The 18648-nt window shown below is 54.4% G+C and overlaps 1 protein-coding gene across 2 annotated transcripts in view; it reads left to right on the top strand.

Moving 5' to 3' along the window:
- Shank2 (SH3 and multiple ankyrin repeat domains 2) overlaps window positions 1-18648 on the top strand; it is a 523081-nt gene that overhangs the window by 485871 nt on the left and 18562 nt on the right. The window contains exons 19-23 of one of the 2 annotated variants that reach the window (XM_029557122.1): window positions 9206-9341; window positions 10108-10188; window positions 10391-10411; window positions 11664-11684; window positions 18234-18364. In XM_029557122.1, coding sequence (XP_029412982.1) covers window positions 9206-9341; window positions 10108-10188; window positions 10391-10411; window positions 11664-11684; window positions 18234-18364 — 390 coding nt within the window. The remainder of the gene's footprint in view (window positions 1-9205; window positions 9342-10107; window positions 10189-10390; window positions 10412-11663; window positions 11685-18233; window positions 18365-18648) is intronic. The other variant, XM_008854979.3, reaches the window with a different exon arrangement.

Here is an 18648-nt window from a genome sequence, read left to right as displayed (position 1 = left end):
CCCCAGCTGTCCTGGATTCACCATGGAGACCAGGCTGGCCTTGAACTCACAGAGATCTGCCTGCCTCTGCCTCCCAAGTGCTGGGATTAAAGGCGTGCGCCACCACGCCCGGCCTATTTCTTAATTTTTAATTACATTTATTTATTCTGTATGTATTCTCACCACAGGGCATATATGGAGGTCAGAGGACAACTCTGGGATTCCGGTCTCTCTATAGGCCCCAGGGGTGGGACTTGGGCTTGGAGGCAGTGCCCTTACCCCCTGAGCCACCTCGCAGCCCTAAGTAAGCCCTGCTTTTTTGCTGGGATTTTAGTCCACTAACATTTAATATGATTGCGGACATTCAGTCTGGACTTGCAAGCCTGTTTCTTACTCCCCTTGTTCCTCATCCCTTTCTGCTGTACCTGGGCATCTGTTCTTAGAACTCCATTTCTTTCACCTGTTGGCTTTTCTCTGCTCCTCGTCACCTCTCAGAGGGGCTCTGCGGCCACAGGGCTCTCGTCAGCATCCCACAGTCTCCTTGGAGCACACACTTTACGTAGAACTTTTACGTTTTGTGTTCCGGTATTTTCCAGTGTTTGTTTGAAGGGGTTCTTTGTTGTTTGTTCATTTGGGGGGTTTTCATTTTTTCAAGGTTTCATTTATTATTTTTATTTTATGTGTATGAGTATATTGCCTGCAGGCATGTAAGTGCACCCGTGTTGTGCAATGCCCACAGGGGTCAGAAGAGGGCATCAGATTCCTCTAGAATTGGAGTTACAGACGGTTGTTAGCCGCCATGTGGGAGCTGGGAATCAAACCCAGGTCCTCTGCGAGAGTAACCAGTGCTCTTAACCACTGAGTCATCTCTCCAGTTCCTGGTTTTGTCTTTTTGAAACAGGGTCTCCTATGGCCCCAGCTGGCCTAGAACTCGCTATGTAGACCAGGCTGGCCTCAAACTCACAGAGATCCACCAGTCTCTGCCTCCTGAGTGCTGGGACTAAAGGTGTGCACCACCACGCCTGGCCTTGTACTCCTGGTTTTTATGCCGGGCACCACGTGGGGATGCCTGCGTGCCTCTTCTTCTTCTCTATGATTGTGAGAACTTGTAATGCTCAACACTGTTACTTTTGCCTCAAAGTCATGTCTACTTTTTTAAATATTTTATTTATTTTATGTGTATGTGTGTACTGCCTGTGTGTAGGTGAGTGCACCTGTGTTGTGCAATGCCCGCAGAAGACAGAAGAGGCTGTCGGATCCCCTGGAACTGGAGTTATGGGAAGTTGTTAGCTGCCATGTGGGTGCTGGGATTCAAACCCGGGTCTTCTGCAAGAACAACCAGTGTTCTTAACTGCTAAGCCATCTCTCCAGCCCCAAGTCATGTCTACTTCTAACAGGGTCTCCCAGTCTTTACCTTATACTTGAATGTATCTGTCGCCCTTTATACCTTCAGCCTGAAAGACTTCCACTGGCACTTCTTTGCAGAGGAGAAGGTGGTAGGGATTGAACTTGGGTCTTCCCATACCCAGGTGCTGTGCCACTGAACTACGTCCCTGGTGTGCATGCACATAGTTCTGATGGGAAGAGATGACGCTTCCTGTCTGGAGAGGTCTCGGCATGCCTTCATTCTTTGTGTGTATGAACAGCAGGGCTGGAGAGATGGCACAGTGGCTAAGAGCACTGGCTGCTCTTGCAGAAGACCCAGGTTCAATTCTTAGCACCCATGGGGCAGCTAACAACTGCCCTTAACTCCAGTTCCAGGAGGTCCAAAGCCCTCTTCTGGCCTCAACGGGCATTGCATGCATGCAGTGCACTTACATACATACAGACAAAATACTCTTACACATAACTAAAAATAAATAAATCCAAAAAAAATGTTCTGTCTTCTCCAGAGTCTGCTCAGTTGTATCTGGTTTTGGTGAGTACATTTTACTTTGCCTAATTAAGCGTTGTAATAGCTGGTCTAATGTCCTTGTCTGACAATTACAGTTTGTGGGTCATGTCTGGGTCCAGCTGTATCCTAATGCCATGAGGGTTAGGGTGTGGCCACTCTCCATGCCCACTCTCCACTCTGTTATGTTTCCTGGGTGATCGCTTGTGGTTCATGGGAAACTGATCTGCTTAGGCTCCGGCTTCCAGCTCTGTGTCATGTGTGGGGCTGTGGCTCACAGCTCAGCTCAGGCTCCTCAGCCTTTTCCATGGTTGTGCTGAGGCTCTTGGGAATGTTCAGTTCACACAGCCAGAGACTTGGAAGCATTCCGCACACGGTGCATGTACCTGCCCCTTCGGCCCTCCCTGCACTGACCCTCCCTCCAGTAAGCATCTGTGGCCACCCGGAGCTCCATACTCTGATTTCCCAAGTTGGGACCACTACAGTTTTCTGTCAGTCTGGCAGGTGACCCACAGTGGATGTACCTGGACCAAAGCTTACAGTCCCCAACACCCATCCACAGTCCGCCTGCCTCTGTTCATGCCCCATGAACCATGCCTTCACAGTTATTCTCATTCAAGTTCAGAGGTAGAGATTTTTCATGTGTCACGGCTGTTATCTGAAGAAGAATTGGTGTTAGGTGATAGAATATGTGAATTTCAGGAGAGCCTATTAGCTTTATTAGAGGAGGCCATAAAGACATAAATTCCTTAGGACGGCTAACTAGCCCTAAATCGGCAGCCTGGCCTTGCCAAGCCTTATCAACTGGTCACTCCCTGGACTGAGAGAGACTGTTTGTGGAGCCCACCTGTCTCCTTTAGAGGTATAGATAACTCACCCATCTGCCTGAGCAAATAATCTTCAGAAGAGACCCTCAGGACACCAGACCCTGGCACAGAGCTAACTCTTACAGCTGTGTGCAGACTTCCTGTATAAGTCCAGACTGCTCCCCACTCAGAGCACAGATAACCATTCCTGGAGGAACAGCTTTTATCCGCCCTTTGCTGGCTTCCTGAATCCAGGGAGCACATTCCTTGCCTGTTGCAGGTCTGGCTCTGACTCTTATTTCTAAACTCTAAACTCCTTTCTTTTTCTGCCCTCCTAAATCTAACATTAGGGACCTGTTTTACTTTACCCCCCACCACCTTTTATGTCCAGCTAAGGTACCAATTAAAGTGTGAGGGTCAGCAGTACTGTGTGTCAAAAAACAATCTCCAAATTCCTCTATTACGAGGCTGTGGAAGCGTGTCCTCCACTGAACAGGAGGTTGAGAACAAATGAATACACACATCCAGAGTCTGGGCTCCAAGACCCCAGCTCAAGGTGAGCCTGAGCTGTGTAGTGAGTTCCAGGTCAGTCGGGGCTACCCAGTGAGACCCTGCCTCAAAACAACAAACAGAACGAGCTCAGGAGGCAGATCTTCAAGAGAACAAATTTAAAATACCTAATGGATTTGAAGATCTTGAAAAGAGATTTACATAATTAGGGAAGTGTTTGGATTTGAATTCACCGTTAAGTGCATAGAAAATTAAACCAATAAAAAAACAAAATTATTTTGCTCCAGGGTAAAAAAATGTGCAGGAGACAAAGTAATCACAGCAAAGTATTCAGTTTAAGTATGAATAGATTATACACAGTCACAGGGAAAGCGAGAGCTGATCTAGTTAGTGTTGACATAAGAACATGCGGGGGAGAGGGGCATACAGGAAGAAAGGCACAGCCATAGTTCTTAGCTGACGATGGCCTTGACTTCCCTAGGACATCAGTGTCTAGAAACCATCTCCATGATCAATCTTGAGCCAGGTGCAGGCTGTCGGTTGGGGGGGGGTGTCTCCCTGCCCTGAGTCAGTTTGACAGGGGGACCTCACAGCATGCTGTGCCACAACAGGAAAATTCCACATCCCACTGGGAGTGCCTGCATCCAGGGTATAGAACTCAGAGACACAGCTAAGCATCGTGCAACACATGCCCACAGCAAAGGACTGGTCTGAATCTCCGAGGTGACACTGCTGAGATTGTAGACTCCTGTCATCGTAGTGATGTATCGGCAGATCGTAGCCAAAATTCAGATTCATAGCAACAATAGTCAATGATAGGGAAAGACTCCTCCAAAGGTTTCAAGTGAGAAGCAGAGCGCTGGGCAGGAAGCCTCTGGAACTCTGTTTCTGTCCACCATGTGCCTGCACAGCTCTGATGTGTTAAGGAACAACATTCACATGAAAGGTTGGAGCTCTTTGTGAGCCCTGTGACTTGACTGCATCACGCCCTCTCTGTTTAAGGAGAATACACCCTTCCCTGCAACTAGATCTGCTGTTTGTGAAGTTTTTCTCTAAACTAGTAACCCTGGTGGACGCCAGGACTTGTCTGAGCCTTTGATGTGTTGATGTGGCAGGTAGTCAAGCACACACACCTCCCCCTGGTGGCCGCATGTCAAAATTGCAGGTCCAGGCTTTCTAGTGTGAGAAACAAACCTGCCTGCCCCCCCACCCCACGTCAATCCGTCAATGCATCCATTGGGGCTAAACTGGTTCTAGGTCCATTTTCAGGCTGGAGGACTTGCAAAGGCTCTCGAGCTTGGTCTTCCCTGCCCCTGCTATGCTAAAAATGCACCTTGGATCCCAGCTGTCCTCATTGGCGATGACCCCAGCTGAGCTGTGTTGCAGGGACAGTGTGGCTTTGCTCAGCCCCTCTGCGGGTGTCTATCCTCCCTTGGCACTGTGGCACACTACAGTCGCATCGTGGGCCCCATTAAAGTGTCCATCTGTGTGCTAGGAGATGATCCACCCAAGGACAACGTCATGACGTCCACAGCTCCGACCTTGAGGTGGGGGCTTCCTGCAAAGTTTGCTTCCTTTGCAGAGCAGGGGAACACTCCAGACTCCGTGGCTAAGGGAGGGATGAGGGGCCCCAAGGACAGAGTTCCTCCGTGGTGGGTACCACCACCCCGTGTCCGTGCAGCTTGAGAAGCAGGTGCTTCTGTCCTGGACAGGAGCCGCACCTCATCATCCCCTGGGAAGGCCAGGTGAAAGGGAGTGCAGGCACTCGGACTCTGCACATCCAGGGTGAGGGCTGGTGCTATGACACACCCAAGGCAAAGGTCCCCCACCCCAACTACGGAAGGTGACAACGGACACATGTCCCTCCTACGGCGAGGCTCCCTCGGCCCCCACATGGCGAAAGGAGGAGAGAGAGGAGTCTCGGGACCCTGAGGCCTCACAGAGCATGGAATCCAGTGGCAGAAAGGGAAGGCTTCTTGGACCATCTCTCCTCTGAGGCCCACATCCCTGTATCCCAGAAGAGCATCACTCTTGTGGGTCACTGTCCTCTGGGCATGACATGTCCGATGCACTCTTGAACCATGAGCAGCTGGGTCCACCAGCTTCCATCCTGGAAAAGGGGTTCATGAGACTCCACGGTTCCTCAAGAATTTCCACTTCAGGATTGCCTGAGGGAGAGACCCATGAAGCCATGCCCCTGTCCCTAGGACTTCTCTAGCTAATGGTTGCTAGGATGAGGCCCCGCCCTGCCCTGAGGATTTATAGACAGTTAACAGTTGCTTGGGGAGGGACTGACGAGGCTATGCCCATCCCTGAGGATAAATTGGCAGTTAACAATTGCTAGACAAAGTGCTTGCTCCCAAGGCCATGCCCCCGCCCTGAGGAGTTACACAGTTAACTGTCAGGAGAGAGATATCATTGTCCATGGTACCCTAGCCCCTGTGAATAATCCTATGAAATATTGTGTCACCAAAACCCGCTTGGTTGGAATTGTTTCCTGTCTCTGTTGTTGGTGCCTTATGTGGAGTGCTTAGACGTCTGTTCCTATCTCTTCAGAAAAAGTTCACATGACATCCATTTAACCGTGGGGGCCTGTCTGCAAGGCCTGCTCTTTCCCCAGGGGCATTTCCAGTGTCTCTGCCCCTCTGAATTCCCTCACAGTGCCCCTGGCTCAGGGACCCCAGACTGAACTGGCCTTGTGTGTGCCCACAGCAGTGGGGGCCCTCACAGGCCTGGTCCTGCCGCCCCAGGCTCTGCTTCTCCAGCTGCCCCACCTCCCAGCTTTAACCATCACCAGTCACTCGCTGGTCAGCTAATGACAGGGATGCTGACCATCCCTGCCCCTGGAGCTCTGAGTGTAACTGAAGGGTCGGGGCTGGTTCCTAAGGGCACTGTGCTGGATTAAAGCTTGACACAACTGGGTTGAGGAGCCTCAACTGGGGAATCACCTCCATTGGACAGGCCTGTGGCCATGCCCACTGTGGGTGGTGCCACCCCTGGGCAGGTGGGCCTGTGTCGCATAAGAAAGCAGGCTGAGCAGGGGCCAGGGGAGCAAGCCAGTAAGCAGCATTCCTCCATGGCCTGTGCTCCAGCTCCTGCCTCCAGGTACCTGCCCTGAGTTCCTACCTTGGGCTCCCTGATGAACTGCGACCTGGGCGCTGTAAGCTGAATAAACCCTTTCCTCCCCAAGTTGGTAGTGGTCAGAGTGTTTTGTCACAGCAATGGAACAGACATCAAGGGAGGGGCGGTGACCAGGCTCCAGGCTGTGTGCACAACTGTGACTGTGCACTGGGATCTGAGTTCACTCAGCTGCTGGGCTGCAGTAAACTGCAGGCAATGCATTCTTTCCTGCTCTGGAGGCTGGGTGCCAGGGACTTGCAGACTGTCCTGTCCTCTGGTCGTCACAGGGAACTCCTGTGCCACTTTTATAAAGGCAGCATTCGCGTTTCCCTCATGACCTGAGCTCGCCTGTGATGGCAGTTATTGTCAGTATGACAGAATCCAGAATCACCATGGAGACCCATCTCTGCACGTCTGTGAGGGAACTTCTAGATTGGGTCAACTGCAGAGGGAAGACCCACCCTGAATTTGGGGGGCACTGTCCCATAAACTGGGACCCAGGGCTGAATAAAAATCGGGAAGTGAGCTGAGCTCCAGCACGCATCCCTCTCTGTTCCCTGACTATGGACGCACCGTGACTGCCGCCTGCCGCCTCACCACCCTGCCGCCGTGCCTTCCCACCATGACGGACTGCGTCCTCCAACTGTGAGCCAGATAAACCTTTCTTGAGAGCTGGTTTGGAGGTTCTAGCAGGGGAGCGCAGCTATTCATAGACCTTGACCGAAGGCCGGTCCTTCTCTATTGGGAAGGTTGTCCTCTTTGGCCGAGTGCACAGCTTCGGGAGGGATGCACGTGGATCGTTGAGGGAGGATAAACCTTTCTTGAGTTGCTTTTCTCAGATGTGTTGTCATAGTAACGGGCTAAAGCAACTAATGGAAGGTCCCAAGGCCCCACTTCCTAACCCCATCACCTTTGGTGTGGGTTTCGGGTACATTCACTCCATGGCAGTGCAGTCTAAGGTGCTCTCGGCAAGGACAGAGGGCACACATGGAGGGGTTACTGCTGGATCGTTTGGGGGACCACCCTACAGGCTGGCTGCTCCATCTCCCTGCCTGGTCCGATACAAGGTGCTTTGGTTGTAATGACACTGAGGAGCCACTCTACTGACTTTTGTCAAGTTTGGGTCAAGGCAAACGAAGGGGCTGTCAGCAGCCCACCCCAGCCCTTATGCCTGTTCTGTGTGACGGCCACACGCCTGTGGTTGAGTGCTGAGCAACAGGACAGCTGCCTGCCTCTGTCCCCATGCCAGGCAACGTGCCACTCCTGCCTGCTGAGGAGGGCTTGCAGCAGGCCTTTACGGGACGTGGCAGATCGTACTTGCGTTGTCCCTGCTTGGGTCAGGAGGCCGAACCCCAGGAGCACAGCCCAGCCGGACTCAGAATTGACTTCGCTGATGTCACATGGACACTCTGGGGTATCAGAACACAGGGTTCATTCTATCCCCTTCTAAAGCCCTAAAAGCAGACGGCATCAAAGGCAGCTGTTTCAGTGGTGGCATCGCCCATCGGGCAGATGGCTGGTGATGGTTGAGTGGATCCCAGGCTCCTGGGAGAGCTTGAGGCCCCCAAGCTCCCACACACATTGCTGTGGGAATAGAGGTTTGGGGAATGTATGCGGAAGCTCCAGAGTTTTTACATCTCAGTAGCTAAGATGGTGTCAACACTGTTTGGCAGGGTGTGGCCCCTGGTAATCTTGATTCACCTAAGTGGGGACAGAGGGATTCTAGAACGTGCGTGCGTGGTCTGCGATCCCAGCAACACTGCCTCTCCTCCCCGACACGTGCTCCCTGAGGCTGGTAGCCAGATCTGTTTACTGAGGATAGGCAGGGAGCATCCCCGGGCCCCTCCACAGCCCCACATGCACGTGCAGTCGCAGACATGCTCTGGGTCTCTGCCAGGGGGTGTTGCTGACTCAGGCTTTTAGGGATGCCACGATGGAGTCCCACACAGCCTACCCCACAGTGCTCATGCCCCAGGAAGATGCCAGGCAAGGCCAGGACACAGAGGCCAATGAGATGCCATCCTGGCTGTGGGGAGGGGGTAGATGTACCTCCAAGAGGGCAGGATCTTGAACACACCTATCCGATGGGTTTTTCCCCTGCTTCTAGCCAGAGACAAGGGTTGGGGAAAGTCACAGGGATGACAGGGCCAGAGTGCTGTTCATTTGTATGTGGGGGGTACAATGTTAGAGATTCCCCTCTCCCCCAGCCCCTGCATTGTGGGCATAATGCAGGAACCATGCTGACCATATATATAATTTTTGATCAAGAGGGAGTGAGACAGGGTCTCCCTCTGTAGCCCCTGCCTCTCCGTGCTCACATCCATTTATTTCCCGGGAAATGGGAGTGGAGACCTGCCTCTGAAAGCTCAGAGATCCTGAACTCCAGAGCGGAGCTCACCTGAGGACATCATAGGGGTCCAGGAGCTCTGGGGCACTTGTCCCTCCTCCCCTACAATGCCAGGGCAGGAGCCCCATCCACCTTGACACCTTGTAGAACCAAGTTTTTACACCTCCAGGTGGGAGAGAGAGGGAGCCCTGAGGAAATGGGCCATGTCAGTGTGATGGGTGATTCCAAGAAGCCAGAGAAGCAATTAAGGACCAGGCTTCCTCCTTAGAACTGTCACTGCAACCAGCCCTGGAAATCTGTGTGGCAACTTCTCTTCTGAGAATTCTTCAGAAGACTCCCAGCAGTCCTGCCTGGCCTCTGGAGAGCTGCAGGGCCAGGGGGAGGGTGCTGGAGGGGGTACCCAGACCCCACCATGTGGTGGCCTCCGCAGCCACAGCTCTGTACCTACTAACCACCGCCCCCAAAGCAGCTTCATTTCCACAGAGGCGAAGGTCTCCCTGTCTCCTCCAGAGTCTACCACCCTCACTGACCTGCCACCCCATCTTCCTGCAGGTTAACAATGAAAATGTCGTCAAGGTCGGCCACAGGCAGGTGGTGAACATGATCCGCCAGGGAGGCAATCACCTCGTCCTTAAAGTCGTCACGGTGACCAGGAATCTGGACCCTGATGACACTGCGAGGAAGAAAGGTGTGTGTCCCTCACGGTGCCCTGGGGGTGGGGGAGGCAGAGGTCACTGGTGGGGTAGGTGGGCTTTCTGTTTGGGTGAATGCCCCTCCAGAGAACCCAGGTGTGGGGAGAGGCTGGAATTTGCCACCAGGGCCGTAACATTGGCCTAGACTCACCCTCCAGCTGAGAGAGGCCACAACTGGGCGACGTGTAAAGTGGGACCTGAGGAGGGGGTTAAAGCACAAGCCAGATACCTTCTGCCATGTTGAGAGAACAGAGTGGGGGATAAAGGGGTCCTTCTAGCCTTTTCTCCCAAGAACAACTGTGCAGAGGTACCAGGGACAGCTGGAGAAGAGATGTTGACTGCAGCAGGGTACAGCCTAGGGAGGCTGCCAGGAGGAGAGGGCCTAGAACAAGGCAGGCCACAGTGGGAGGGTATGAGGACGGCACTTCCTGGACACCTGCAGGCCTCTTTCTCGAGCAGGACAGCCTGACATAGTGACTGAGCCACCTGCGTCCCACTGGCTGTGCCCCATCACAAGCAGATGCCACACAGACTGAACAGTTGTCTGAGCTCCCCTCCCCAGCCCAGAGCATCTACCCTAGTCCATCCTCAGTACCCAGGGCCACTGTGGTTAGGAGCTGTGGCACTCACCGGCCTGTCAGCTACTGTCCCCCACCCCCAGCTTCTTCCCATATTTAGAAATGAAGGGTGCAGGATGGGGTCCGGGCAGTGTGGGGCCTTGTGCGGTTCTCACACCTGCTCTGCCTCTGCCTACCTGTCAAGCTCCCCCACCTCCGAAACGGGCGCCGACCACGGCCCTTACCCTGCGTTCCAAGTCTATGACTGCGGAGCTGGAGGAGCTCGGTAAGGCCCGCCTTACCCTCTGCCTCTGCTGCCCCAGCCCATGCATGGTCTCTTGCTGACTTGATTGCCCCTTTCGGTGACCCAAGCCCCCTTCCCTGCATGCCTGGGGAGCTCCATGCTTGGCATCTCCATTGGGGGCCTGAGGGGTGGGGGCTGTTTCTCTTTTCTGTTTATCTAACATTGTTTTGTTTTGAATTTTTGGGCCTCTCACTAGTGGACAAAGGTAAGCAGCCCCGCTGGCCCACGCAGCAGCCCCCCCTGCTGCCTAGGGCACCCTCACTCACCCCGTCTCAGCTGGGCCTCCAGGCCTGCTCCAGCGACTCCCTGACAAAGAGAGCAGGCGGCTCCAACTTGAAGGCCTGCCTTGAGGTTCCACAGAGAGCCTTGGCACACCCAGCACCTTACAAGGTCCAATAAAAGGCTTGGCCATTTGTCCCCTTGGAGCAGACTGGGGCAGGGTGACTATCTGCTGCACCTACCATGGGGACCATTCAAAAGAGGGTCCATTCCAAAACTAAGAACCATGTCCCCATGTGTCACCAGGGAGCAGAAAGTCCAGAGCTGTCTGCAGAGAGGGCAGCTCTGAGTTACGAAGATCTTGGGGGGTGGGGGGAGAACAGGGGGCAATACTTGCCCCATGGAGAGCAGCATAGGGTTAGGGAGGGCTGGGGAGGGCAGTCCCCTAGGCACAGAAGCCGGGTGGGTAGGTTGAAAGCCTCTCAGTCAGTGGTGTCCTGCCCAGATGTCACTGACAACCATCTCCAGCCTCACATGGGAAACCCACAGGTCCCTTACCAACATAGATTGGCACCTGCTCCCTTGCTCGGCCCCAGCAGGGGTCTAGCAAACACTGTCGTTCCTGGGACCCCAGCTACCTTTCTTTGTGTGCTGGGGTTAGAATCTAAAGCTCAGCACAAATCCTCGGTCTTCTAGAAGAGAGTACCCTACCACAAGAATTTCTAGCCTTTCCCCTGACCCCATCGTATCCCTTCAAATGAGACCCACTGGGAAAAACCTAAGGGTTCCTGGAGACACAGTGTGTGCTCTGCTTAAAGCGGGCACCAAGGCCAGCCTTCGTGCCGAGGGACTGGTGTAGGGTTCCCGGGACAACCTCCAGCCTCCAGGACCTCCAGGTCCTGCTAAAGGCAGCCCACCCAACCTCATGAAACTCAGTCCCACCTTGCAGGGTGCTGGTGGCATGAAGGGGCAAAGTAAGAAAGAAAGACCCTTTGCCACCTCCAGGAAGGGGGTTCAAGCAGGATGAGGAGGAAGGAACAGCCCAGATACCGGTTCTGGCAGGCCACTCTGGAGATGCCCCTTCCCCCATTCCTGGGCTCCACATTGGCTCCCCTACTGTCTCCTGTGACCTCTGTGAGCTCGGTGAGGCCCCGGGTGCGGGCCATGGTGGGCACTGTTGCCCTGGGCGGGCACTGCCGCTGGAGGGTGGCTCACAAGCTTCCCTTTCTGTTTGCAAGCCTCGGTCCGGAAGAAGAAGGGTAAGGGAGTATCTGTCCCCAGTACTCTTACCCGGTAGAAGAGACACCCCTGTGACCATCATGTGAAGTCCAGAGTACGCTGTGTGCCTTGTGTCCTTCTTCCCCCCATTTGGGGTCCTTCCCCAGGGCCCATTCCTGGGGTACACCCTGTCTTGGTCTGTCTGATCTGCTTGACTTCTGTGTGTGACCCCCACCCCCTGAACTGTTCGTAAGTCCTCCCTGATCTGTGTCCTTATCAACATGGCAGTGAAGTAGCCAGGACTCGGGACAGTCCCAGATGGCCTACCTGGGCTGCAAGTGCCTTGAATTCTGTGAATCTGACCAGAGTCAGAGCCATGTGTTGGGATGCAGGCGGGGGGAACCCTGGCCTTGTTTCTGGCCTGCGGACTTGTAAGAGTGTCTCAGCTCCTTTGCACCGGGAGACAGGGGAGCAGTGTGGGCCTGTTAGTGGGAAGACAGACAGCTGCTGTGTCTGTGACAAGCCATGGCATGAGGCCAACGTGTACCTGGTAGGGCCCTGCCTTCATCACAGATGGTTCCCCCTAACCACGGGAGAGACCCCAACACTGCAATCTAACACCTTTCCCTGGGGCTCGGAGTGTCCCTGGTGGCCACACTACTGAACCTAGGCAGTGTCGACCTAGCATAATAATGCTGACCTGGGTGGGTGTTGGCATCCAGCGGGACCCATGTCGGGGCAGGATGGTGCCCTGGAGCAGCCAGCAGAGCCACCCCCGGGCAGCAGCCTTCCGTGCTTGCCACGTCAAGCTGCATAGGACCCTCTGGCAGGCTTGCTGGGGTCTTCCCCACATCAAGGACAAGGTGAATGCCCAGATGCAAACCATCTGTCCCGAGGGTCCCGTAGTTATATATGTGTAAGACCAAATCCCAACTCTGACCTGAAAGGAGAGGTACCCCACCCTGGACTCCCAGAGTCCAGAGTGCCCCAACAGAGTTGGCAAAGAAAAGGCCATTGTCAAGGGGAAGGGGCCTGAGCAGTGAAGTTCCATCCCCACGGGCACTTTGCACGGTGTGCTGCAGCATCTAGGGTGAGAGGCTGAGGCCAGCATGAAGCAGATCCACACAGATAGGCAAGTGCCTCAGTAGTAGAAACTCAGCCCATGTGTACAGAAGAGAACCCCGCTTCAACCAGGCTAGAGCAGGAGGTGGGGGTATGGACAGACAGACAGATGCCCAAGGACCCAGCAACAGCCCAGCCAGGGACAGTCCGGCCAGGGACGGGTGTGTACTAGTCAGGGTTCTCTAAAGAAACAGAACCGGTAGAATGAATATATACATACATACATATACATATATATATATACATATATGTGTGTGTGTGTGTGTATGTGTGTGTGTGGATGGATTTATCAGCTTAGCTCACAGGATAGAGTCCAAGTAGTCCAACAATGGCTGCACCACACTGGAGAGGCTGAGAATCCATAATTGCTCAGTCCACAAGGCTGGATGTCTCAGTAGTCCCAATCTGGTGCTGAAGGTCTGACGAATTCCAAAAGATCAGCTAGTCTTCAGTCTACAGCAGCAAGACGAACTCACCAGTGAGAGAGAAGGCAAGCAGCAAGAAGCCCCGCATTCTCCTCTGCCGTGGCCTTTTATACAGGCTGCCATCAGAAGGTGACACCCACATTTAGGGTGTGTCTTCCAGCTTCAGATGATCCAATCAAGAAGATCCAGTCAAGTTGACACCCAGGATTAGCCATCACACAGTGTCTCCTGTAGCCACTGAATCCTCACTGCATCCCCCTAGACAGCCTTTGCTAACTCGGCACCCGGGTCCGGCCGAGGGTTCCAACCCTTCCTGCTGCCCTTCTGGGCTCTCCGAGAGGACTGCCTATCTTAGAGGGAGCATGCTCCACAGAGGCCATGTGGAACAGAGGAGGAAGCCAAAGAGTGCTGCCCACACTTGTCCACCCAGAGCCCATGAACCAGGCCTCACTTGGAAATAAGGTCTTTGTTGATGCAGTCAAGGTTATACCATACCAAGCCCTAGGTAACTAGTGACCAACATAGAAGGAGAAGCAAGCCACGGACATGAGGAACTGCTGGTAAGCCAGAAAAGGGGTTAATTCTCCCCCAGGATGCGCAGGGAAGCTGGTCCTGCTACACCGGACCACGGACGTCAGCCTCCAGAACAGAGGAAGGATAAAGGTCTCTCTTTTTAAGCCACCTTGTTTATGGTCACTTGTTTTGACAGCCCCGGGAGATTTCCTGCAAGTGAACAGCCTCTGCTGGGCCTGGTGGGACACACCTACAATCTCAACACTCTGGAGGTAGAGGCAGGAAGATCAGGTGTTTAGGGCTAATCTCAGTTATATAGGGAGTTCAAGGCCAGGCTACAAAGTAGAAACGAAGTCTTAAAAAGTAAAGCAGCCCCAGCCCCAGCTCCACCCCACTGACCAGACCAGCTTAGGGACTGGATTTTCCCTGAGTGCCTAGCCCTCACACCCCAGGGTGAACAAGGCTGCAACTATCACAGACACACACCAGCCCAGGGCAGCTGTGGTGAGACAAGGCAGACACCATCAGGCAGAGCGAGGGTACCCGTGACTTCCAACACTGCTGGGCACCTCTGACCATGACCACAGACCTTCCCTGGCATGAGACTTGGACCCTGTAGGTCCACGGGATCCAAGTCTCACATCCACCGTTTACTGCCTAGGAGAGCGGACCGGGCAGCCAGTGGTGGCGCGGGTGGTAATGTGGCATTTGAGTTTTCCTCCTGGAAGCAGTGTTACGGAGAGAGCCTGTACTGTGCTCCTTACCCAAAACTGGCACAGTATCACTGCCTTGCAGGGAGAGCAAGCCACCAGCCCCTGGGCATGGAGAGGACAGCACTGTGGCTATCTCGAATTCCGTGAGCACTGTGAAGCTCCCTGCTGGCCTCATGGACACATCTGGAATACCCAGTCTTACATACTCATGAAGATCCCACATAGTGAATGAGGGGCAGCCAGGCACCTGCTCCACCTGGGACTTGGCTTCTGCACTGTGGTGATGTCACCATCCTGTGCGTGGCCAGAGGACACGTCACCTTGACAGGGCTCCCATTCTCTGCCTAGGGATGTACCTGGAAGGTTCCCCCTCGGGACTGTGCAGTGGACTGGAGTGTGTCTGGTTTCAGACCACCTCTGTTCATGGTCACTGAGGTCGCTCCCCCCATCAGCACTTTGAGACTTCTTCCCACAGAGCTGTGACAGCTGATGGACTGGCACACGGAGAGCTGCAGCTGCCTCAGGGTGAGCATGCTGGGTGTGCCCTCTTGCACACCCTCCTGCAACTCATGATCAAGTCTGCCTAGGCCCAGACAGCCCACAAGCTGGGAAAGGTGAAGAAGGGCATGAAAGTCAGGGGCTGTGTCCCTGAGAAAGGTGGTTAGGAGTCATCCCAGGGGCCTGACAACCTGCCACTTCTCTCCTAAGCCCCACTTCACTGTGCAATTTACAGCCCATCAGTCACTCGTCCACCTTGTGAGAGACCGTGCGTGTTCTTAAGAGACTTTAAACTTAGCTCCTGGCTGGGTTGTTTTGTACGCTGACAGCTTTCACGTGTGTGTGCAGGACCGACCATCTCCAGGCATCAAGACCTTATGTTGACACTGCAGGAGCCTGACCTCCTCAGCAATCCCCATTGGTCCAGCCTAATCCTCAGGATGAAAACCAGGAGCCTGCAGTCCTCAGAGGCCTTCTGCTGCTCCTCCAGGAAGATCTCAAATGATGTTTGCACGGTCAGGCCTGCAGTTCCAGTTGGTCAGCAAATCGAAGGGACAGATTAAGGAAGGAGCCTTCTGCTACCTGAATCACGGCCCCAGCTCTGCAGAAGAGCAGTCGCCCTGGCCCTGATCACCCCACAGAGCAACTCCTGATGGAGATGGGAGGGGCAGGGCAAAAGACCAGGATGTCAGTGGTCAAGGCTCCAGGGAAGGCACCCCACATCACAACCACATCAGTGCTGTTGACCGCCTGCCCTCCCTCCGCAAAGCAGGAGACCCTAAGATGACCTTGGTCATCTCTGCTGGGACTCTGTCTGGATAGGAGGCAGGGGGGGGGCTCACCCCTGCAGGGGGCCCTACGACTGTTCTCTGTGAAAGGGAATGTCCCCCATGGCCAGGTATAACAGGATGCAGCCTTGAAGCCCACAGGGTCAGGACCATCATGGTGGACCACGACAGCTTGACCTGCTCTAGGCATGCACCTCATCCAAGGCCCTGAGGTCCTCAGATCACTGCCAGCTCCCACTGGGAACAAGGAGACAAGGTGCCCTGGTGGGGCACCCAGCACCAGGCCTGTAGTTTGCTGTAATGAGTGTAAAGGACGCCTCGAAGCCCAGCCTGGAACATTCTCGGTGACTTGTTGGTTTTTCACCACAGGTGTAGTTCTCTCATGTCACCCTAAAGTGCCCAGACACAGGCTCCCAGCAGAATCGAGCCTCTGGCCCCGCTGTGCCGAGTCTGTGACCAGGGCCCTCCTGGCAAGGTTGTGGCCCTTATGTGGTGATCCAATGGTGCTCAAAGCCTACAACCTTCCCTTGCCCAACCCAACCCGGCCACTGAGTTCCACAGAGGCCAAGCCTCCAGGAACTCTCTGGGCCTCATCCACACTCCCATCGATTCTCATGGCCAAGCACTTGAAGGTGAGTGGCCTGGGCCTGTCACACAGCCAGGAGGAGGCCTTCATATATCACTGCTGGTGCCCCGGCTGTAGGTGGCTGGATTCTTGCACGTCTCCAGTCTTCCAGCTCTTTTGGAAGACCTCATGGAAGGAGGTGGCTGCAACAGAGGGGGTGTGGCCATTCATTACCTGACCAATCCGTGAGGGGCAGACACTCACCTGATAAGACGAGAAAACACAGGCAGCTGTAGGCCCAGGCGTGTGGAGTGGACTGTGAGGGGACACAGTGCCTGACGCTCATCGTCATCTCGTCAGGAAAGACCAGCAGAAGGCAGCTGAGAGCCAACAGCCCAGACCAAAGGTCCCAAGCCTCCTCCCTGAAGGACCAGACAGTGGGCGCCCAGGCCCTCCAGGCCTGCGGTCTCTCCTACCATCTCCTGGCCCTTCTTCGAGGCTGAGCAGGACCTGGCCATTGCCTGCAGACTGCTGGGATCAGCACTGGTCTGGAATTAACCGGATGTCAGAGGGGCCATGATGATCGCCTGTATGGGTTCCCCCAGCCACAGGGCACCCTTTCCCTCTTGGTACCTCTTTGGGGGGAATCTCACTGCCTATCTTCACAGCTGCCTGCCTTTACCAACAGCTGTTACGGCTCCTCCAGGGATTCAGCTGGTGGGTCAGCTCCTCATAAACCACCATTGCCAACTGGCTTCCGAGGTATTTTGAAGACTTGGCTGCCCTAAGTACTCGCTGAACAGGGAACTACCAGACCTCAGGAATGAGCAAAGCTTGTCTAAAAGAACTCAGGCTTGTACACAGAATGTTCCAGATGCCTGTTTCTACTGTATGACAAGAGGGCCACCGTGGGAGGCGCCCACAGGCAGGACTCCACACAAGCTTCATCCTGACCCAGGGCATCTTGCAAAAAGTACAGCAGGGGACAGCTGGGGCATTTCCCACGTGCTTGTGTAGAATGGGGCGGGAGGTGGGGGGAGCACTGAAGTCTCAGTGAATGGGGGCCCGGCATCCTGATGGCACTAGACATAACCTTGTGCCTGGTCTTGAGGTCTCAGACTGACCAGAGCAAAGCTGGACATCAAGATGATGCTGGGATGGGCTTTGGTTTTCAAGTTTAGTAAAAAATTGTGCTTTAATTTGGGGGGGGGCACATTTTTCATTTCCAAAGACCACATAAGCCTTGGGCTCTCTTTAGCTATGGCTGGGACTGATGTAGACAAGGAGAATAAATGGAAAGTTCCCTGCACGGCTGGTGTTGAGAAATCTGGGGTCCTACCATTCTGCCTGGCTCATCAACATCCCAGCCATGGGTGCAGGGAGCTTGCCTTGGGAATGGCTTTTAGTTCCAAAAGAACCATACTTCTGAGTTTCTGTGTGAATGTGCATGCACGTGTCTGTGTGTGTGTGTGTGTGTACGTGTGTGTGTATGTGTGTGTGTGCGTGTGTACGCACACCCGATGGCACAGGTCCGTAATCCCGGCCCTCAGGAAAGTGACACAGGAAGTACACACGTTAGAGGCCACTCTGGGCTATACAGCGAGACCCTGGCTCAAATAATAGAGTAATAATGATTCCAAAGTAAGTTAACACTAGCAATAACAAATTCCACTTATCAGACCTGAAGTTGATGGCACCCCGGGTCCTGGGTGGTGTAGTGCTTCCCAGCGGGCAGGCCAGTTGCCGAGGTTTCCTACCGCCATCTTTGCCCATGTACACCCCTCAGGCAGGTGAGGTCTAGGGCATGTGGGGACGCCCTAGTGAGGTGCATGGAGAAACATGTGCTTGGCCTCATGAGATAGCCTGCCGACTACTCTAGGCACAGGAGACGTGGCTGCACGCTTACGTTCCTTTAACCCCACCCCTGACTGGCACAAGCCACTCCAACCCTCACCTTACCTTCCAGATAAACCGGAAGAGATAGTCCCGGCCTCCAAGCCCTCCCGGACTGCGGAAAATGTGGCTGTGGAGTCGAGGGTGGCGACCATCAAGCAGCGGCCCACCAGCCGGTGCTTCCCGGCAGCCTCGGACATGAACGTGAGTCACCGTGCCCTAGACTGGGGGTAGGGCTTGGGATGGCCTGGCTGGTGAATAGAGGGTACCACATGAAAGGGAAAGGCCAGTTCATGGATCCACTTTCATGAGCCTTCACTATGCCGGTTTGAAGCCCGTTTTCAGCTGGCCGTGGGTGAGCACCCTGGCCCAGTGCAGATGGCCGTGGGGCCCTGACCAGACCAGAGTGTGACCTTCGCCTCTCTTGTCCTGCTACCTTTACCTGGGCTTAACCACACAGCCCCAAACCTTGAGGGTGTCCCTCCATG

Source organism: Nannospalax galili, unplaced genomic scaffold (assembly GCF_000622305.1).
Source record: "Nannospalax galili isolate Female #2095 unplaced genomic scaffold, S.galili_v1.0 scaffold1307, whole genome shotgun sequence".
Taxonomy (NCBI): Eukaryota; Metazoa; Chordata; class Mammalia; order Rodentia; family Spalacidae; genus Nannospalax; species Nannospalax galili.
This window is presented reverse-complemented; position numbering and strand designations above follow the sequence as displayed.